Source organism: Vombatus ursinus, unplaced genomic scaffold (assembly GCF_900497805.2).
Source record: "Vombatus ursinus unplaced genomic scaffold, bare-nosed wombat genome assembly UNPS02011613.1, whole genome shotgun sequence".
Lineage (NCBI taxonomy): Eukaryota > Metazoa > Chordata > Mammalia > Diprotodontia > Vombatidae > Vombatus > Vombatus ursinus.
In genome coordinates, this window is record NW_020951391.1 from 2,097,111 (window position 1) to 2,117,504 (window position 20,394).

Sequence of the window (20,394 nt, forward strand, 5' to 3'; positions counted from 1 at the left end):
GTTTGTCTGGTGCCTTGCACAGTGCCTGGCACAATTTCATCATCCTGCAATGTCACATCAGTAATTGGCACTCACGTCTCATCAGCATCCTCAGACCCTGGGACCCTTCTGATTGGAAGGCGGCTCAAAGTGCTGCTCCCCAAACCTCCCTTTAGGAAGATGCCCAGGCCAGCCATCTCTTCATTTCTCACCTGGCTGCCCTCCTTGGACTTCTCCATCATGCTCCCCGTTCTTTCCCCAGCCCCTTCCTTTTGCCATTTGTGTGTTGTGTTCCCAGATTACATTGTAATCTCCATGAGGACAGATACTGTCTTTCTCGAAGGCAAAATAAGTGATTTGCCTAGAAACACACAGTTAGAGAGTGCCAGAAGTCTTCTGGACTATAAGACCAGCCCTCTAATCTGCCTATCACCTTATTTCAGTACCTATATACCTAGTCACATACGTTTGGTTCTTCTTCCGTAGAATTGGGAATCTTCCTATGCCCCCATCCCCTTTCTCTCTCAGTTCCAGACCATACAGAAGTGAAGGGAAGGTATAGAGGAAGGGGATGAGGACAGGTGATTCACACTGTGTTCCCTTCCCTGCCAGAAGGAAAAGGGCAGGGAAAGAGGCTAAGAGGAAGTGAGAAAGGGATTACCGACAGTCAGAGACTTCTGTACTCTCCACCTCAGGAGAGTCCAAAGATCACAAGGTGTGGTCTCGTTTACATTTTTCATCCCCGTCCCTGAAGCCCTGTTCCCAGCCGATGCCAAAGCCTCCACTCTGTCATCTTATCCAATTCATCAGATCTATCTCACGTACAGAGGTCCAAGGACTCCAAGAAACTAGATTCCAGGTAACACAGTTCCTGGGGGCCCAGAGTTGGGAGGCGATGAGGGGAAGGAGTACAGAGAACACCTGGATATTAGAAGAGAAGGAAGTTGATCACAGAGCCAGACATTTTGAGCAAGGCTATCAGTGTCCATTTCTCTGGTTTTCACAGCCTGCCACTTTTGAGTGACCCCCTGTAATCTGGTTCAGGATAGGGCCAAGGGTTCCTCCACCACTCTCATGAATCACGGTCATCAAGGATCTGGACCAGATTTGGGTTATTCCTTGTCTCAAGGACTGAGATAGAGTTTCCAGGTTTGTGCTGCTATTTGAATTAGCAAGGAGAGGCAGAAGAAGCTCAGTATGCTTTGAATCAAATAACACTTCAAAATAACAAAAGCACTGCACCCCAGACACCAGGGATCCCTGGCCTTCTGCTGAGGGAGACAGCCCCACTAGGGGAACCTTAACTCTAAAAGATAAATTTGAACTGGCCACATAGTAGGCACTACCCATTTAGCTATGGGGGACATTTCCAATTTGCTAGGCTTTGGGACGGTACATCAGGGTTCAGATTGGCTTGATGGCAAGGACTGACTCTAGGTCCCTCAGACTTTTTTCTAGATAAAAGTCAAGATATCAGCCTGAAGAGAGGCCTTGGTTTATCAGGGCTGGAGGCTTTGAGTGGGTAAGGATTTGGGTTGGAAGATTCGTTCTTTAGTGTTTCTGTGACAGAGAGATTGACGGACAGGTGAAGAGAAGAAAAAGGAAAGAAGGAAGGAGAGAAGGGGGAAAGGAAGAGAGAGAGGAGAAGAAAGAAGGTAGAGAGAATGGGAGAAAGGAAAGAGAAAGAGGGAGAAAGGAGCTTGACTCCTTCTCCAACTCCCTTTTTCCCCAATCCTTTGCCACCTCCGTGGAACAATCATTTACCAGGGTTACAAGCTGATTGTTGTCTTTTGTTCTTGAAGAGGACCAAAACAACATCACCATATTGGAGTCGAGGTACAGCACATCAGACTGAGGCTGATCAGGCCAATATGAGCTCAGAAGGCTTTACCAGGTGATGAAGGAGTCCCCCATTCACTTGTCTGTTCATAGGTTCTTGGGATCTTTATCAACACCTGTTTCATAGCTGCTGCTCTATATTTGTTTTTTAGACTCAACCTGAGATTTTATTCGTATAAGGAGCACCCAAAGAGAAAGCTAAAATTATTAATTATTATAATATATAATAATCAATGTATATCAATATAAGTATTAGCAGAATATAGTAATATAATTATTGCTATATTAATACAATTAGTTAATTATAATATTAATTAATATAATAGTATAATAAAACTCTACCAATGCAGATCAGCACATACTCTACAATTTCGAGCTTTAGAGAGTTCTCTGAGGGTAATGAAAGGTTAAGTGATTTGCCCAGGGTCACACAGCCAGCAAGTATCAGAAGCCGGGCTTGAATTCAAGTCTTCCTTACTCTGAGACTAGTCCTCTATCCATCCTAGCATCTTTCTATGTTTAGATAAAACATCTGTGATGAAGGAGGCAGGTCACTAGGGATGCCTGGCCCACAAAGTGGGGAGGGAGAGGAAGGAGAAGCAAATGCTGGCCCAGAGCCCTATCTCTTCTCCCTCAAGACTTTCTAGTCACCCTGACACGTCTCAGGGAGGAAGGATCACTAGGGGAGGAGTGAGGAAAAAGGGAGCCAGTCACTCAACAATAGCATTTATTAAGTACCTACATTAGCTGCCTTCCATCTACTAGAGTAGGGGGGGCTTTATCTCTTGGAAGCCTGGGGGAGCCTATGGAAGCCTTCTCAGAAGATTTTTAAATGTATACAATAAAATACATAGGATTCCAAGGCACCCCAATTATAGTGAAATCCAAAAAAAAAAATTTAAATAAAAACCAAGTTCCACAGATATCAGATTCAGAAGCACCATAACAGAAGAAAGGGGGTTCTGAGCTCCTAACGGTCTTTGGCTTGGACTGAACAATCCAGCCCCCCAGACAAGAAATAGGGACCTGCATTTTCCTTCCTCCACTCTCTGATTTTTAAATTACTGTGTAACAGGGGCCCAACTGTGTTCAATAACTCCTAACCACCAGGATTCAGTGGGGAGTGTCTTAGACGATCATAATCATGCAAATAAAGGAGGAGCCCCCATTCTAGTATACATTCTATACACAGATCATGTATGGCTTTTAAATCAAATAGCGAAACCTTTAACTGAGACATAATAGGAAAAATCAAGCAGCAGAATCATTCTCATCACAGGGTGCTAGACTTGATTCAGGAAGACCTGAGTTCAAATCCCACCTCAGACACTTACTTGCCGAGTGACCCTGATCAAGTCACTTAACTTCTGTGTGCCTCAGTTTCTTCATCTGTAAAATGACAGGGTCGGATTCGTTAGCCCATAAGGTCCTTTCCAGCTCTAAATCTACAATCCTATGACCACAAGTCCATACTCAAAGGGGTGCAGCTCTTACAGGTTCCTGAGAGATTATGATTTCATCCTCCTTTAATCTCCTAGCACATGAGGAGAAGGAATAATCTTGAAATTTAATTACCCACTGGAGAAAGAATCTTAGGGTTCAATGTCCAAGGCTTTGGTTACAGCTCTGCCTATCTTTCTCTTGCCCTAGCATCCAAACAGCTGCTAAAACCTCTGATGGCTCAAGGGTTGTCGGAATTCTTCCAGAATTCCTGGGTTCAAGTCTACTATGGCAATCTCAGGCCCCACAGGCCCTATTCTTCCTCATTCTGACTGCAGAAACAACTTGTTCTCTTAATCTCTGCTCACCCTCTTCCCAGCCCTGTGAACATTCCCTTATTAAACCTCCCACCTTTCAGAAGAGTCCCTGTCAATCCAAGTTATCGGATCACAGATCTAGAGCAGGAAGGGACCTCAGAGGACATCTAATTCAACCCCCTCATTTTCTAGATCAGGAAACTCATTTCAGGGACTTGCCCAAGGTCATACATAATTAAGTATCCTAGGTGGGGTTTGAACCCATGGCATCTGGCTTCACACTTCAGAGTCCTCACCTCAGTTCGCAACCTCTCTGTGCTCAGGCACACACAGCTGCTGGGACATGGGGTCCAGGGACTTTCTTTCAATGAGCAAGATCTCTGTGCCCCAAGAATCATGGGGAATGAAGTCCAAAGACTTCTCTCCTTGTTTCTGCTTGCTCTATCTCTCAATAATGTTAGGATCTGTCAGTGATCTGACTAGGATCTATCTAGAATCTTTGTCATGTGGGCATTTCCTCAGCCATCCTAGATTGGAACTTCCCTATGACTTTGTAGTTGTCTTCAAGAATTGTTGGGGCCAAAAAAGTCATCCCCCTTTGGCTGACCTGATGATGAACCTCTCTAAACTTAGCTAGACTGGGTCTTGGTCCGTTATGGAACCTATCAATATACCAAGTCTTTCCAGCTTGGTATGACCCAACCAAGCTTGAGCTCTGCTCAAGTCCTTTGAGAACTCAGGGCCACCTCTATGCCATGACGAGGCCACACACATTCCTACACACACCCATACTCACACACACCCACTCACTCACTCATACCCCTTCAGGTTCTTTCCCTCTGAGAAGTCCACCATTGAATCTCCATTATCCAGATTAAAAAATAACTTCAATGCCTTAGTCCCCAAGCCTGCTGTACCCCTTCCCCAACGCTTCTGAATTTCATGACCTCCTTAATCACAATCAGCTCATTAATCACTGATTCTTAGACTGTAAAATCTGGACTTTAAGTGGGGGTGTGCTGCCGCTAGCTTGAGCCTGATCAGAAGAACCTACTGTTAAATTTTTAATGTAGCATTTACACCTCTGTAATGAGCAAACTGCAAATCAGAGTTTGATTTATTGTTTTGCTGATTGTCTCTAGACTTAGGAAAGTGATGGAGAAAATGTTAATCAAGATTAAACTTAAAAGTGTGTTGAGGGTATGTGTGTGTGTGTGCATGTGTGAGTATGTATATACATACATGTATGTGTGTAAACCTGTATGTATACATACATGTATTATGTATGTGTGTTGTGTGTTTATGCATGTGTGTATATAGATGTGTATATGTATATCTACATGTGTATATCTATATATTGTGTGTGTGTATTTGGTAAACTATTGTTAAACAGTGTCACCTGCACACTGTTGACTCTAGGCCAAGGTTAATGACTTAGAATTTTAATCTCTAATATATCCATCCTGGCTACACGGTTCCTGTCCCAAATGGACTCATCAAAGGGAGTTGAAGAGTTCTTGAATGAATTTTGAAAACAAAAGGAATTCTATCTAGGAATTCTATCTCCTTATATTTTTTCCCTACCAGTGTCCTTGACCTCCTGGCCCTTACCCTTCACCCTTACCCTCCAAGCCTTGGCTTATTACTTTCTGCTCTCTGGCCCATGAGAAGAGAGGTGAGGGGTTCTGTGGAAAGGACTCAAGGGGTAAGGGGCAGGGAGCTGAGAGGTCACAGGAGGCTTAGAGCTCCCAGGGCCTGAGCAGAAAGGGCAAGACATGACTTTTCTCTTGGTTTCAGGTTCTCACAACCAGCACAAAAGAGGAATTATGATAACACACATCAGTAAATACTACAATGTGCCAGAGTCTCCAGGCCTGGCTTCTACCTCCCCCGAAACCCCTCCTGCCGCCCAGAGCCCTATTTTTTCTTTTCCTCTTGCCAGCCATCTTTTCTGTTCCCCCTTTCTCCCTTGCACTCCTCTCCTTACTGGGCCCCCTCTGCCCTCAGCCAGTACCAGCCTGTTCCTCCATCCCCTTCTCCCTACGCTCTGGCCCCTCTCCCAGTCCCCACCTCTCCCAGTTTCTGATCATGTCTCCCTTTGTATTCATTTTGGGTGCTCTAACAACACATCCCTGAACTACCACAAAGAAATCAAAGTAAATAATATGAAGGTAATTATTCCCCCAAATCACAGAATCTTAGACTTGGACAAGACCATAAAAGTCATCTCTTCCAACCTGTACATGTCGACTATGCCCTATGCCTTATCCCAGTGTTCCCAGTCAGGCTTTCAATTCAATTAATCAACAAGTATTCGGTGAATACCAGATCACAGCCCTGGGCTAAGAATGCAAGAGAAGTCCCTGTCTCCAAGGAGCTTACAATACAACTGGGAAATCACATTGACAGACTAAAAGTGATTCAAGAACAATTAAAGACTGAAAAACCAAGGGGAAGTGCAGTGGTGGGGAGAGACAGGGGGAGAGAGAGAGAGAGAGAGAGAGAGAGAGAGAGAGAGAGAGAGAGAGAGAGAGAGAGAGAGAGAGGGAGGGGGAAAAAGAGAAGGAGGGAGGGAGAGGGAGACAGAAAGAAGAGAAGAGAGAGAAAGAAGAGAAAAGAGAGAGAGAGATCAGTGTGAGCTAGGGCAGTAACAGAAGAGCTCTCATGGAGGAGTCAGAGTTTGGACTGTGATTTAACAAATGGATAGGCTTTAGGTCAACGTAAGGAAGGAGAGGGTGTAGGAGGAACAGCATAAACATAGGTACAGAGATGGGAAAGAACACTGAGGTTTAAGAAGCAGGGAGGTAACCTTCCTGGCTGGAATTGAGAGTGCATGTAGGTAAATATCCAGGGACCCAGGTGGCCCAGTGGATCAGGTGCTAGGTTTGGAGTGAGGAAGATCTGAGTTCAAATCCAGTTTCAGACACTTACTAGCTGTGTGAGCCTGGGCAAGTCACTTAACCTATGTCTGCCTCAGTTTCCTCAACTGTAAAATGGGGATGATAATCGCGCCTACATCTCAGAGTTGTTGTGGAGATGATCTTTGTAAAGTGCTTAGCACAGTGTCTGACACATAGTAGGCACTTAATAATATTCTTTCCCCTTCCCTAAACAATGGAAAATAAGGTTAAATAGGTGGGGTGGCAGGTCTTCTCTAGATGACAGGAGGCAAAGGAGCTGAGACTTGATAAAGAAGTTACAATGAATATATTATAGGCTTCTAAATTGGTTAGTGATGTCATGACAAGTTTAGGGAGATTAATTTGAAGCAAGTATTTAGGATAAAATGAAGAAGGAGAAATTAGGAGCAAAGGGATAGATTAGGAGGCTGTTATGATAATCTGGAGATGAAATCACGAGAATCTGCATGCACTAGGGTGATGGCCATGAGAGGGAAGAAGAGGGAATCAAAGAGCCAAACACAGAAAAAATGACAGGACTTGGTCGCAGATTGTACATAGAGGATGAAGGAGAGGAAGGTGTCAAAGATGGCGGCAGAGTTTCTAGCCTGAAAACCTGTGAGAATGGCAGTCACAGCAATAAAAGTAGACTTATTTGGGAAATCAGTTTAGGGGTGAATATCATGATTATAGTTTGAACAACCAATAGAATGATGGAATTACTGAATCTTAGGAGTCTAAAGAGATTTTCAAGATTATCTAATATGTCATAGATGAGGAAATCAAGGGCCCCAGGGGCCCCTTGACCTGTGTAAAAGGTCACACAGCTAGTTAGTGGCAGAGTTGGAACAAGTATCTAGGCCTTTCCTCCTTTCTCAAACATATAGAGAACCAAGTCAAATTTATAAGACAAGTCATTCCCCAATTGATAAATGGTCAAAGGATATGACTAGGCAGTTTTCAGATGAAGAAATCAAAGCTATCTGTAGTCATATGAAAAAAATGTTCTAAATCACTATTGATTAGAGAAATGCAAATTAAAGCAACTCTGAGGTACCACCTCACACCTATCAAATTGACTAATGTGATAGAAAAGGAAAATAATAAATGTTGGAGGGGGTGTGGGAAAACTGGAACACTAATGCATTGTTGATGGAGTTGTGAACTGACCCAACCATTCCAGAGAGCAATTTGGAACTATGCCCAAAAGGATATAAAACCATCCATACTCTTTGACCCAGCAATAGTACTCCTGAATCTGTAGCCCAAAGAGATTTTTTAAAAAGGGAGGGTTGAGGAGGGAAGGGCCTATATGTACAAAAATATTTCTATCAGCTCTTTTTGTGGTGGCAAAAAATTGGAAATTGAGGGGATGCCCATCTATTGGGGAGTGACTGAACAAGTTGGGGTACATGATTGTCATGAAATACATGAACTGATGCAAAGTGAAGTGAGCAGAGCCAGGAGAACCTTGTACACAGTAACAGCAATATCATACAATGAAAAATTGTTAATGCCTTAGCTATTCTTAGTGATACAGTATCTAAGACAATTCCAAAGGACTCTATGAAAAAATGCTATCCACTTCCAGAGAATGAACTGATGGAATCTGAATGCATACTTTTTTACCTTTATTTATTTTTGGTTTTGTTTTTTTGGTCTATGTTTTCTTTCACAACCTCATTAATGTGGGAAATAAGTTTTGCATGACTGCATATGTATAACCTATATCAAATTGCTTACCTTCTCAATAGGGGTGGGAGGTAGTGGGAGGGAGAGACCTTGGCACTCAAAATTTTTAAAAACAAATGTTAAAAAGTTTTACATGTAGTTGGAAAAAAGTAAATTTAAAAAAAAAACAGGCCTTTTAAACAGGAATTATCTTTTCCTAGTTGAAAATGCAGTTGGGAGGTCAAAGATAGAGATGCAGTTTTGCAAGTCTCATCATAGAACTGAGAGTTGCAGTTCTAGTAATGGGTATACTCCCAAAAGGAACATAGAAAGGGTCTCAGCCTGTGACTAGGCACAGAAATTTGAGATATTACCAGGCAGGGAGTTGAAGGAGGAGGAGAGAGACCAACAAGGAGGATAGAAAGGAGACAGTTGGTAAAATTGGAGGAAAACTGGAAAAGTAAAATTTCAGAATAGATGAAGGAAGCATGCTGCCAAATTGTAAATTGAATGCAAACTCCTTGAGAGCAGGCACTGGATTTTTGTTTTCCTTTTGCCCCCCCCCCCGGGGCATGGCATAGTGCCTTGTACATAGTAGAAACTTAATAAATGTTTTGTTGGACTGGACTGGAAATGTCCCAGAGAGATCAAAAAGAACCAAAAATGAGAAAAGATTATTGGATTTGGTGTGAAATCTTCTGGTGCCTTTTGAGACAGCAGTTTCCTCATTTGAGTAATGAAATCAAAGCCAGAGTGGGTCAGAAGTTACAGGAGGAGCAGGGTGGCACCACCCTGAATTGAACTGTGGGGAATGACTGAAAATTAAGCTTTTAAGGGAGGTTTGAATAGGAAAAGGGCAGGAGAGCTGGTACTGGAAATCCAGGAAGAACCTGTTTTTATTTAGAACCAGGATATAGAGGGAAGAAAGGGTTATAACTTTGGGATAAGTGGGAGGAGGGCAGAATGGGGAGGACATTCCATAGAGCACAGTGCAAAAGGGGGAGTCAGGAAAAAGTAGAGGTGGGGTGAGGTGCGTGGGCAAGGTGGAATGCATATGAGGTTTCCAGGGTAAGAGATTCATGCCTGGAATGGATGAAAGGTAGTGAAAGCATTGTGGGAGTCCTAGGATTGGAAGACACCTAAGAGGCCATCTAATCCAAACAAATGAGAGGTTTGGACTAGGTGGTCTTGACCTCTCAACTGCATTTTGAACTAAGAACAGTCTTCTATTTTATTGAACATTTCACAAATGAGTATCTTGGTTTCTCCACCAACTCTCTCTCTCTCTCTCTCTCTCTCTCTCTCTCTCTCTCTCTCTCTCTCTCTCTCTCTCTCTTCCCCCAAGGCAATCGGGGTAGGCGGCTTGCCCAAGGTCACAAAGCTAGTAAGTGTTAAGTGTCTGAGACCAGATTTGAACTCAGGTCCTCCTGACTCCAAAGCCAGTGCTCTATCCACTGCATCACCTAGCTGCCCCCCAACCAACTTCTAATAACTCTTTACACTTTCCTGCTTCATAAGCTGTACTCTAGTCCCTCTCCTTCTTCCTCTTTCTGCCCTATATCTAACACATTCCCCTAATTCTGAAGTGTGGTACAAAGGAGATTGTGCAGAAGAGTGCGGGCTTGATGTCCAGCTTGGTCACTGACCAAGCTGTGCAACTTTGGGCAAATGATTTAACCTAGCCTCAGCTCAGATCACTCGAATGAAATGTTAAATAACAAGAGAAAACTATATGGAAGTAATCTCAGTTTATACTGAGCCTGAACCAAATAGGGGCTGCTAGGTGGCATAGTGAATAGTAAGCTGGGCTTGGAGTCAGGAAGACCTGTGTTCAAATCCTGCCTCAGAAATTGTGTGACCCTGGACAAGTCTCTGTCTGCCTCAGTTTCCTCAACTGTAAAATGAGAATAATAATAATAATAATAATCCAGGAACAAGGGGAAGGTAGTGTTTTAAAGCTTCCTGTGTTTCAGCACCCTGCTTGGAACCAGAACTGTGCCAGTACTTTGGTGACCACCTCTATGGACTCTGAGCTTTGCAGGCACCAATCTTTCAACATGAATAAAAATACTGAGCACCAGATGATTAAGACTACCTATCCGAGAGAGAACCAGTACCCAACTAGAGATATGGTAACAACCCAAAGGAGGATTCTCAAAATTGGGACAAACTAACTGGAAAGGGTAGAGTAAGGGAGGATAATGAAGAAAGGACTCTAGTTCACCTGGGACCTTTTCCTCCTTTCCTGGGAATGCAACAGGGGTTTAGGCTGGGAAGTCATGGAAAGGCATTGATTGACCTTAGGTTGAACCAGGGCTGGTTGGGGAGCCAAATTGGAAGTTTCCAAGACTGGGAAGATCCTGGAGGCAAAGGGCAGGGCTGGGATGAAGTAGCTGTTCAAATTCAAGGGCTCTCATCTAGTGGGCTTGTCCCTGGGTACAGGAGATTCTGATTCATGTCAAGGATGATATCATTACGTTTGTGGAAAAGGTGAAAGAAAAAGTCAACAAGGAAAAAGAGTCAAAGGGTGAGCACTGAGGTCTCGGTTGGTGGGGGCACTTAGGAATGGTAATTATCACTGGAAATTATAGAACACTTTCAGATATGTAAAGCCTTTTGCATGCATGATTTTATTTGTTTCTCACAATAAGTCTTCAAGGCAGGCACAGAAGGGTGGACTGAATGTAAGGGTTTAGAGGTGAGAAATGTATAGTCAGAAATGGGGAAAAGGGTGCCTGGGAACTGGTCTGTGTGATCTATCACTTATTACCTCTCCACTCACAGTATGGCTCCCAGCCCCCCAGTACATAGACTACTTCCAGAAGATCAAGTATGCCTTCAACCTCTTGGTAGGTCAGCCCTTGGTGGGAAGAGTCCTGGAGGCCACCTTCTCCTCCAGGCTCCTCCCTTCCAAATCCAACTCCATCTCAACCTCCATCCCCATTATGAGGCCTAACCCTCCCCCTTCCAAATCCAACTCCATCTCAACCTTCACCTCCATTATGAGTCCTAACCCTCTTTCCAAAATTAACTTCTCCCTCTTAGCCCTTTCTACTCCAAAGTCATCCAGAGTACCCCTATGTTCCCCTCTCTGTTGGCTGGGTTTTCAGTGAGTTAGCCATTCACAAATAGAGAATGGTGCTCAAATTACTCCATTCCCTCTCTGGAGTATTTGGCTATAGGTGGAAGGGGGGGAAAATACCTTTTTGTGTCCCCAGGGGAAGATAAGCAGCTGCCTGGAAGAGTCAATTGTCAGAGAATTAGTCTTCAACCTCTTTCAGTCTCTGGAATTCGTGAGTAGGAAGATGGGGGGCAGGCTGTGGGCAGTGAGTGTGATAGAAGGAGGTGGGAGAAGGACTGAAGTCCAAGAAAAGAGGACAGAAAGTTAATATGAACAAATCTGAGCAGTTGGGGCTAGAAGATGATGAGCAAGGGTAGAAGATGGAGGTCAAAGGCAGAGGATGGAGGTCAAGGGCAGAGAGAATACTATCCCTCTCCATGCTCTCCTGCTTCTTGCCTGGACACCTTCAGCCTTCCAGGACAATGTTGATTTTGAGAAAAGAAATTGTCATTTTAAGGAATCTTTGCAAAGGGAGTATCCTTTGTCACACCAATTCTTGGTTGGGGAAAAAAAAAATATGATCCACACTGCTGGACAGAGTTACAGAACCAAGTCATTGTCTTTGATCCTAAGAACCCCTAAAAGTGAGAGAGGACTTTGATAAGGTGAACAGGATTCATGGGTAGACCCAGGAAGAAAGTGGTCACAGGCTGGTAGAAAATGGGAAGCAAGAACCTCTCGACATGCTTACACATAGGAATACCTTGCGTTTATATAGTGCCTTACTTACAATGGCCTGATGAGGCAGCTGTAGAGAGAGTGACCGCCTCACCTTACAAAGGAGGAAACAGACTCAGACCCATGGAAGGCAGACCTTCTCACGCTTGTGCCCACTAAACCTAAAAGCATGCTAACTCCCCACCCATATGCAAGCACAGGCCTTTAAAACAGGGACAAACTCGAGGAAATCTAATTCGGTGGGCATGGGGGGAGATGGTATTTCTAATGCTTTCTCCCACACCTTCTTCCATCCCCTAGGTCATTTATTATTGCCCTAACTACAAAACACTACCAAGACTGGTAAACTGTCCCCTGCTGACAGACAAGGCCATAAAACTGCTGAACACAAACCTGAAAGAAAACCACATTAATTATTGGAAGAAACTTGGAACTGCTTGGACCGTAACACGGTGAGATCGGGGCCCAGTCATTCCATTCTGACCATAACGCTGTAGAATTTTCGACCTGGACAGAACTTTAGGCATAATTTAGGGCACCTCCCAGTCCTCTTTTTCAGATTAAGAAACACAGGTCCACAGAAATGAAACTATACTTTTAATTAGTGGCAGCCAGTTCTCCTGACTCGTTCTCCCATAATGCACCACACTGTTACCCCCAAATTCCTCCCCGGAGAACTTACATAGGAACCTAAATCTTATCTTGCTAGAATCATAGAATCTCAAAGCTGAAAAGGGATCCTGGACATTGGCTAGCACCACTTTCTCTCACCCCACCCCACCCCCTCCAACCCTCTCCAAGGGCAGAAATGTTTCAAACTTTTTCTCCAAGAATCAGGTACAAAGTGAGACTTAGGATAACTTTTTGCTGGGTATGTGGAGGAGGCATGTAGAAATATCCATCTTCACAATATCTTATTTCAGAAACAAGGATGAAAATGTTGCCATCTTTCTCTTGTAGAAACTAGGAGTAATACATAATCTGACACAGTAAGGAAGGCATTTAGAAATGAATAGATTGGATAGAATATGGGCCCTGGAGTCAGGAGGACCTGAGTTTAAATGACGCTTACTAGCTGTGTGACCCTAGGCAAGTCACTTAACCCCAATTTCCTCCAAAACTAAAAAAGAAATGCATAGATTATAGGCAAATATTGCCTTAGAAACAAACCTCTTTGTTTATATGGAATCACAGATTTGGAGTTGGAAGGAACCTCGTAGATGACCCAGGGGTTCTTAAGTCTAGAGTCCGTGAACTTGGGTTTGGTTTTTTTCATATTTTGACAATTTTTCAATATCATTGGTTTCCTTCATAATCTTATGTATTTTATTTTGTGTGTTTAAAAGCATTCTTCTGAGAAGGGGTTCGTAGGTTTTGCCAGACTGCCAACAGAGGCCAGGACACACAAAAAAAGTAGAGAACTCTTGATCTAAACTGAGTCCTTCATTTTATAGAGGAGGAAACTGAGGTCCAGAGATTTTCAGCAACTAGCCCATGGTCATACAGGCAGCAAATGCAGGGGATGGGACTCAGACTTGGATCCCCCCACTCCAAATCCAGAATTCTTTCCACTGTACCCCATCATCTCTCCCTATTTGTTGATTCTCCCCTGGTGCTTTGTCGTGCGTCTTCAATGCATTTCTCTGTTCTGGGGGGGGTGTAGGGGGGGTGTTCTGGGTCCCCCTTTAAAAATGGAACTGACATCTTCCCAAAGACCCTCTAGTGTGAGGCCAGTTTGGTAGCATGAACACTAAGATCAGCCTCTGTCTGCAGGGATTCTTGGCCAGAATACGAACCTGTACCTCCAGCCTATACACCCACTTTTTATGATGGCTGGCAGCTCCCCGAAATCACCCATTTTGAGCCAGTCAAGGTAAGCAAGAGCTCAGCATTGCAGAGGGTTAGGGGGTGGGGCAGGGAGGAAGCCCCTCATGCCTAAAGAAAGGAATAGGAGCACAAGAACAGGACCTTACATAAGGTGTCCCTTACCCAAGGCCTCAGCCCAGGTTCTCCAGATTTCTATGACATACAAGTCTTGACCAGATTTCTACTCTACTGGGTCAAACCCTCTGGCTGCTACAGGCTATTAACCTGTGTGTTTGTATGTGTGTATGAGTATGGGTCTGTCTGCCTATTTCTCTATCTGCTTATTGGTGGAGAGAAAAGAGGTAGAATGCCAGGGAAAGAGGATATAGATGGCTTTGTGAGTGGGTTTGTGCTTTGAGTGACCCAGGGTCCACCGCCTAGCCACAACCCAGGCCTGCTCCCCTGATCCCATTCACATCCATTACAGGCCCATGACTCTACCTCCCTCTAGGAAACTATCTCCTCAAGAATTAGGTACAAGGGGGACAGTTCTTTCACCGACCTGGAGAAAATGGTATTGGGCTGGTCACTTGGAGCCTGAATCCCTAAAGCACTGGGAGTCACTGTGGTTGTAGAGCAAAGCATTGGTTTTAGAGTCAGATAACCTGGGTTCAAATCCTAGTTCTTCCACTTCCTAGTTATAACAGCTCTGTGCCTCAGTTTCCTTCATTTGTAAAATGATAGTGTTGGACTCAAATGACCACTCAGGTGCTTTCTAGCTAGAATCTAGAATCTTATGACTGCTCTCCCTTCCTCCGCCACCTCTCCCTCTCCCTCTCCCTCTCTCCCACCTATCTTTCTTTCTGACTTTCTTCCTCTCTGGCCCTGGCCCTCCCTTCCTGAATCTCTGCTTCCTTGAATGGGGCATCATTGTTCATCAAGGACACTAAGTAATGTCCTCCTGGGAGACAAGCAGATGGTGTTCTCAGAGCTGGAACAAGCTATCTCTTGCTGCATACATCCTCACCCTTCCTCAGCTGGTGCCCCCTGCCCCCACAGTGTAACAACTGAGACATTCGGAACCTCATCTGCCTGCCCTGCTGAGCTGTTGGCAAGGGGGAAGAAGCCAGGTTCCCAGCTGTAGGACAGGCACAAAGGTTTCTGAAATTTTAAAATTAGAGGGACTTTGGAAATCATCAATAACTCAGGCCCTCCCACTAAGGGCCTCCAACCCTTAGGCTTCTCTCTGCCCTTTTCTTGAGTCCCATCATTACACAGAGAGGTGGAGGGAAGTAATGAGGCAGAAGATAGAGGCCTCCCACCCACTCCGAGTCTCCCAGGTACTGAGAAGACTGAAGTAGGGACACCAGAACTCTGAAGCCCTATTCTCCTACCTCCACTGACCTTGGGGAGAGATTGTCCCAGGCTAGGGAGCCCCATGCACTTGGCCATCAGGTAGAGATACACACCCCTGTCCCATCCATTACCTTGGCCCTTACCCTGGAAGCTTTCTCCCACCTTTACCCTTCAGCTCCAGGCCCTTCTAAATATTCACACAAACATGAGTCCTGCATAAGTTTCATAGTAGCCATGAACTGTACTGAAAATGGCACAAGGTTGGGTACTAGAGGTCAGCTACTCATCTTGGATAACTGCGAACCCAGACCCCTGTGTAAGCTCCCAGTCCATCACAATCCCCACCAATCCAGCAAGACAAGACCCTCAGGAAAACAGTGAGCTAGCCCTTGGAGGATGGGACCTAGGTCTATTGCTATGAGAATATGCATATAGGAGTATGATTATGTGTGCCCCTGTGCCAGCGTAAGATTGTTCTCCTGTGGGGGTCAGCCCCAACCATAAAACCTGGGGATCTTCGGTGGGAAGTGGGGATTGGTGGTACAGGCTCTGAGAGTAACACTGGATACAACTGTGTAACATCAGGTGCACACACACACACACAAACTCACCCCACACCATAGCTATGTGACCACCCATAGAAGTATCACCATGAGGGCTCCTTCTTCACATTCCCTTTCCTTTCCAGACGGATGCTAAGGACCAAGTGGAGCAGCGGATTGGAGGGCCTCAGTCATCCCGCTCCCTTTTCCCACGTCTGTACATCCATTCTTCTCCTCTGGAATCTACCCGCTGTGTTGTGGACTTTACCCGTGAGAAGAAAGGAGAGAAGGTTACAAAACCCCTAGAATTTCAGAGTCAGAAAAGACCTCAGGGGCTGTGTAATCCAGCCTATGCCTAAAGAAGAATGCCTTCTACAACGTGCCCCACCCTCTGGTCCTCTGGCCGGCATGATGGGGGGCCTACTGCCTCTCAAGGCAGCTTCCTCTGCTTTTTGTGAGAAAGCTCTTCCTGACATCAGCCTAAATCTGCTTCTTTGCACCTGAGACTCCTTGCTCCTCGACCTGCTCTCTAGGGCCCAACCACACCTTCCTTTCCTGTGTACACAGTCCCATCCCCTTTGACTCATCACTACATGACATCAAATTGAGCACCTTCATCATTCTGGTTAAGGCAAGAAGTGACAGTCTTCATTCCTGCCTCTTACTAAAGCCCAGAGCCATTCCTCAATCCTACATATTTATGTTTTCTTCTCATCTGTGCCCAGCCCCCAAATCCTGAGCCTTTGTCCTGCTTCTTCCCTGACTCCACTTATCCCAATAAACCAGTGCTCCTAATCACCTCAACTGGGTCTGGACCTTTCCTTTTCAGCATCCTCAAGGACACCAAAGAGGCAAATTCCCTGCACCTTTCTGGCCAATGGCTGGTGTGTTTTTAAGATTTGTATAAGAATTCCCTTTACAGTCTGGATCTAAGAGTGGTGAGTCAGAACTGGGAATCTGCAGTCCTTACTCCTTACACGGGCTTCTAAAATATTCCCAGATCAAGAATGTGCCACCAAGAAGTCTGTGAAGATACCCCTGATCCTGGTTCCACGGAACAGGGAGAGGTTTTAGGATAAAGTAGTTCAACTCTCTTATTTTGTAGATGGGAAAAGTCAGAATTAAGGAGCTTAAGTAACTCATTTAAGTGACCCAGGGCAAAATATTGACCAGTCCAATTTCCTAACAGGAGCTGATAAGCCTATTCAATCTGAAATAGACTTTTTTTTCCATTCACTCTTTTTTGAAAGTAGGTTGTCAACCTTCAGAGTTCAGTCTAAGAAAGACAAACAGAATTAGGTTGTATCAGTGTTTATTTCTCTCCATGCATGGGGACCAGGTTGGAATTGAGCTCCCTTTGTGGTCAGGGTGCGTAGTTTATATACCCTTTCAATGGGGACTGAAGTCACTCCATTATCATTTCACCTTTGGATAGAGGAAATACTTCTTTTATCAGCTGGCCCACCTGGATTTGGGCTATCTAGACCAGAGAATCTGTCTCCCCCCAAGGATGAGTAGAAGGCAATGGGCTTTCCTACCTTAGACTAAATTACTTGCCAGCTCGGGTCAGAGCTGACCAAGATAAGGAGAGTCAATGCAATCTCATTATCAGTAATGTCCTTCTAAAGAAAAACTGAATTTAAAAGTGAGGATTTTGGAAGAAGGGGGCTGGGGGAAGTTCTGAATCTCTAAGATATTGGTTTTTAATAATCATTTTTCACAAGGTCAATGTTTTCCTCCTCCCCCTCAAAAAAAAAAAAAGAAGTAGGAGTATAGCCAGAAATGAGTATGATATTCAAAACAAAGAGCATCAATAACTTTTTTTAAAAAGCAAATCGACAACCTTGGCTCCAGATAACAGAGGCGAATCAGTCCCATCTCCCTCTTATTGGCAGAGGAGGGAAGAACCCCAGGTATAGACTGTCAGATACTCAGTCAGACCCAGTCACTATTTTGCTAAACTGATCTTTGTAACGAGGGAGGACTCAACAGAGTGGAAGTGAGGAATAATATTAAAAAATGATCGTGATTTAAAAACAGAAGGCATCAATAAAAGGAAGCCAACAAAATCATGAATTTAAAGCTGGAAAGGAACTTAGGGGAGATCAACTAACCCAAGCACCTCTTTTCGGGGGAGGACACCGGGGCCCAGAGAACTTGCCCACGGTCACATGGGTGGTGAGTGGCAGATCCAGAATTCAGATCCAGCCCTCTGATTCCAAATTCCCATGCACCCCACAAAGCCCAAGGCGGGGACTAATGACACTGATGAAAGAGTAGAATTTGAGATGCAACATAGCCGAAGCTAAAGGACCTAAGACCAGTCTTTAAAAACATGGTTAGACAATCAGAAGATCACAGCTTACACAAAAATGTCAAACCTCAGAAACACAAAGAACTACTAGAAACTTATTGTCTTTTCTCAATCTAAGAAACAGCCCTAACAGACTAATGGTTACACGTATTGGAGATAAAAAAAGGATGTGGGCAAGGAATGGGGAAGGAAGATGATGATACAGGCTTCTAGCTGCTTGAATAAATTTTAAAGGAGCCACGAGTCATGTGTGCAGCTGGGACTTTGGCATTTAGCTCCTCAATATTTTCCCCACATTCTCTCTCTCTCCCCTCTTTGTTTTAAGTAAAGTTAAAGTCTTCCTTTCTGAATGACAGACTCTTGCTCCTTACTCCCCAAACCTCAGTGGGACAGAAAGAGAGATGATTGCTTTCTGTTCCTCTCTTTCTGATTCTGAGGCAACCAAGAGGCATATCAGACATACTGCCTGAATTGAAGTCAGAAAGCCCTGAGTTCAAATTCTACCTCAGAGACTTTATTAACCGTGTAACCCCTGGTCAAGTCACTTAGCCTCAGACTCAGTTTCCTCATGTGTAAAAGGAGTTTAATAATATAGCACCTATCTCACAGGATTCTCATGAGCATCAAATGAAGGAAACATGTACAAACCTTAAAATGATATATAATAATGTGTGTGTGTGTATAACATATATATGGGGGTGGGATGTGTATGGGTGTACATACATGTACAAATGTATATATGTTGGTATGTGTGTGTTATATATACGTATATGTTGCTGTTGTTCAGTTGTTTTCAGTCATGTCTGACTCTTCATGACCTCATTTGGGGATTTCTTGGCAAAGATACTGGAGTGGTTTGCCATTTCCTTCTCCAGATGAAGAAACTAAGGCAAAGAGGGTTAAGTGATTTGTGTATATGTATATGTATATACGTGTGTGTGCATATACACATATATACATTGATAATCATTTAAAATCATTTAAGATCATTTGAGCCCCAATAAGGACCAAAACCTGAGGTAATCAACTAGAAGAAGTACCCTGGCCTAACAGACATGCTTTGCATGTTCTGGCATAACAGACATGCTTTGTTTTGCTCTCTGAGTGAACTCAAAATGCCCCCTCCTATGTCAGCAACTACAAGGCCTGATGAAGCTGACCAGGAACATTCTTCTGTTTATGATTATCAAGGACAAGATGCCTTGAACCGGACGCTATCTTGAATAATGGGACTTTCCTTATCTTGGACACATGTTATGTTATGGTGTGTTACGGTATGGTATGGCATGGTATGGCATGATATGGTGTGGTATGGTATGGTATGGTGTGTCGTGTTAATGATAGAAGAAACACAGACATCCTGGATCTATAATTTCAATGGACACTTTGATATTTATCTTATTGTTTAGAATCTATCTTATTAAAAGATTCCTTTCTTATATGATGGTTAACACATTTGGAGACTGTAATTTTGGCTGACACAGGCATCCTGAGTTGAGATTGCTCTAAGTGTATAAACAGTCTCCTTCAGATTATTTACCTCTGAGTTCAGAATTATTTTCTGACTCCAATGCATGCAGATTCTCCGACTCAGTGAGAATAAATAAGCTCATACAAGCACATATACAGCCTGATTCTGTTTGTTCCTTGATCAAACCTTTGTTTAAGGTGAACCCCATTCTGTTTGTTTATTGAGCAAGCCTTTGGTAAAGGAGGAAACTGATTCTGTTTGTTTCTTTGGACTAAACTTTTGGTAAATGATTGACAACATATATATGCTAGTATTACTATTCAGTCTTTCCGACCTATCTTGGGGGCTCTAACCCAAGCCATGGTTTCCCAACTGCCACGTGTTTTGGTCTTCCATCTTGCCTCTAACCTGAAGTCCTCATCCTTGCCCATAATGTCTTCTCCCACAATCATCTCCAAGTAGGGGTCTGCTGGTAAATGTTAAACAATCAGCTTTCTAAAAAGCATACACACTGAAATTATATATGTGCTATTAACATTTTCTCCATCTCTTTCTTAAGTCTAGACAATGAACAAAACAGTAAATCAAGCCCTGATTTTTAGTGTTTGCCAATTTCTGAGGTGTAAATGCTCACACTAAAAATTTAACTAGTCTCAGGAGCTTATAGAAGTTGGCTCCAGCACACCCCTGCCAGGGTTCCAGTGGGTTTTTTTTATCTATTTCTAAAACAAATACAGCCAAGATCAGAAGGAAAGCAGTAAATTTTGGGGGGGAAATTTATAGAGTTTCTCAGATAGAGGTCTCATATCTCAAATATATAAAGAACTTTGTAAAATCTGTAAGAATGCAAATCATCCCCCAATTGATAAATGGTCAAAGGATATGAATAGGCAGTTGTTACATAAAGAAATCAAAACAATTTGTAGTCATATAAAAAAATGTTCTAAATCATTATTGATT

At 43.7% G+C, this 20,394-nt stretch overlaps 1 protein-coding gene across 1 annotated transcript; it reads left to right on the forward strand.

The window, feature by feature from the left end:
- Nucleotides 1-760: 760 nt before the first annotated feature.
- On the forward strand, nucleotides 761-16,426 carry LOC114039082 (epidermal growth factor receptor kinase substrate 8-like protein 3). Its single transcript, XM_027856703.1, has 8 exons — nucleotides 761-838; nucleotides 10,120-10,278; nucleotides 10,589-10,673; nucleotides 10,931-10,995; nucleotides 11,365-11,439; nucleotides 12,246-12,397; nucleotides 13,719-13,818; nucleotides 15,796-16,426. Exons 2-8 carry the CDS (start codon nucleotides 10,168-10,170, stop codon nucleotides 16,006-16,008), a joined length of 801 nt encoding a protein of 266 aa, XP_027712504.1. The 5' UTR covers nucleotides 761-838; nucleotides 10,120-10,167; the 3' UTR covers nucleotides 16,009-16,426.
- Nucleotides 16,427-20,394: the final 3,968 nt, after the last annotated feature.

Excerpts from the sequence above, each read along its gene's own strand:
- LOC114039082 (XM_027856703.1), top strand. The coding sequence starts at position 10,168 with ATGGACTCTGAGCTTTGCAGGCACCAATCTTTCAACATGAATAAAAAT. Across the intron at positions 10,996-11,364 it reads AGTATGCCTTCAACCTCTTG|GGGAAGATAAGCAGCTGCCT; the intron begins GTAGGTCAGCCC and ends TTGTGTCCCCAG. Across the intron at positions 13,819-15,795 it reads CCCATTTTGAGCCAGTCAAG|ACGGATGCTAAGGACCAAGT; the intron begins GTAAGCAAGAGC and ends TTTCCTTTCCAG.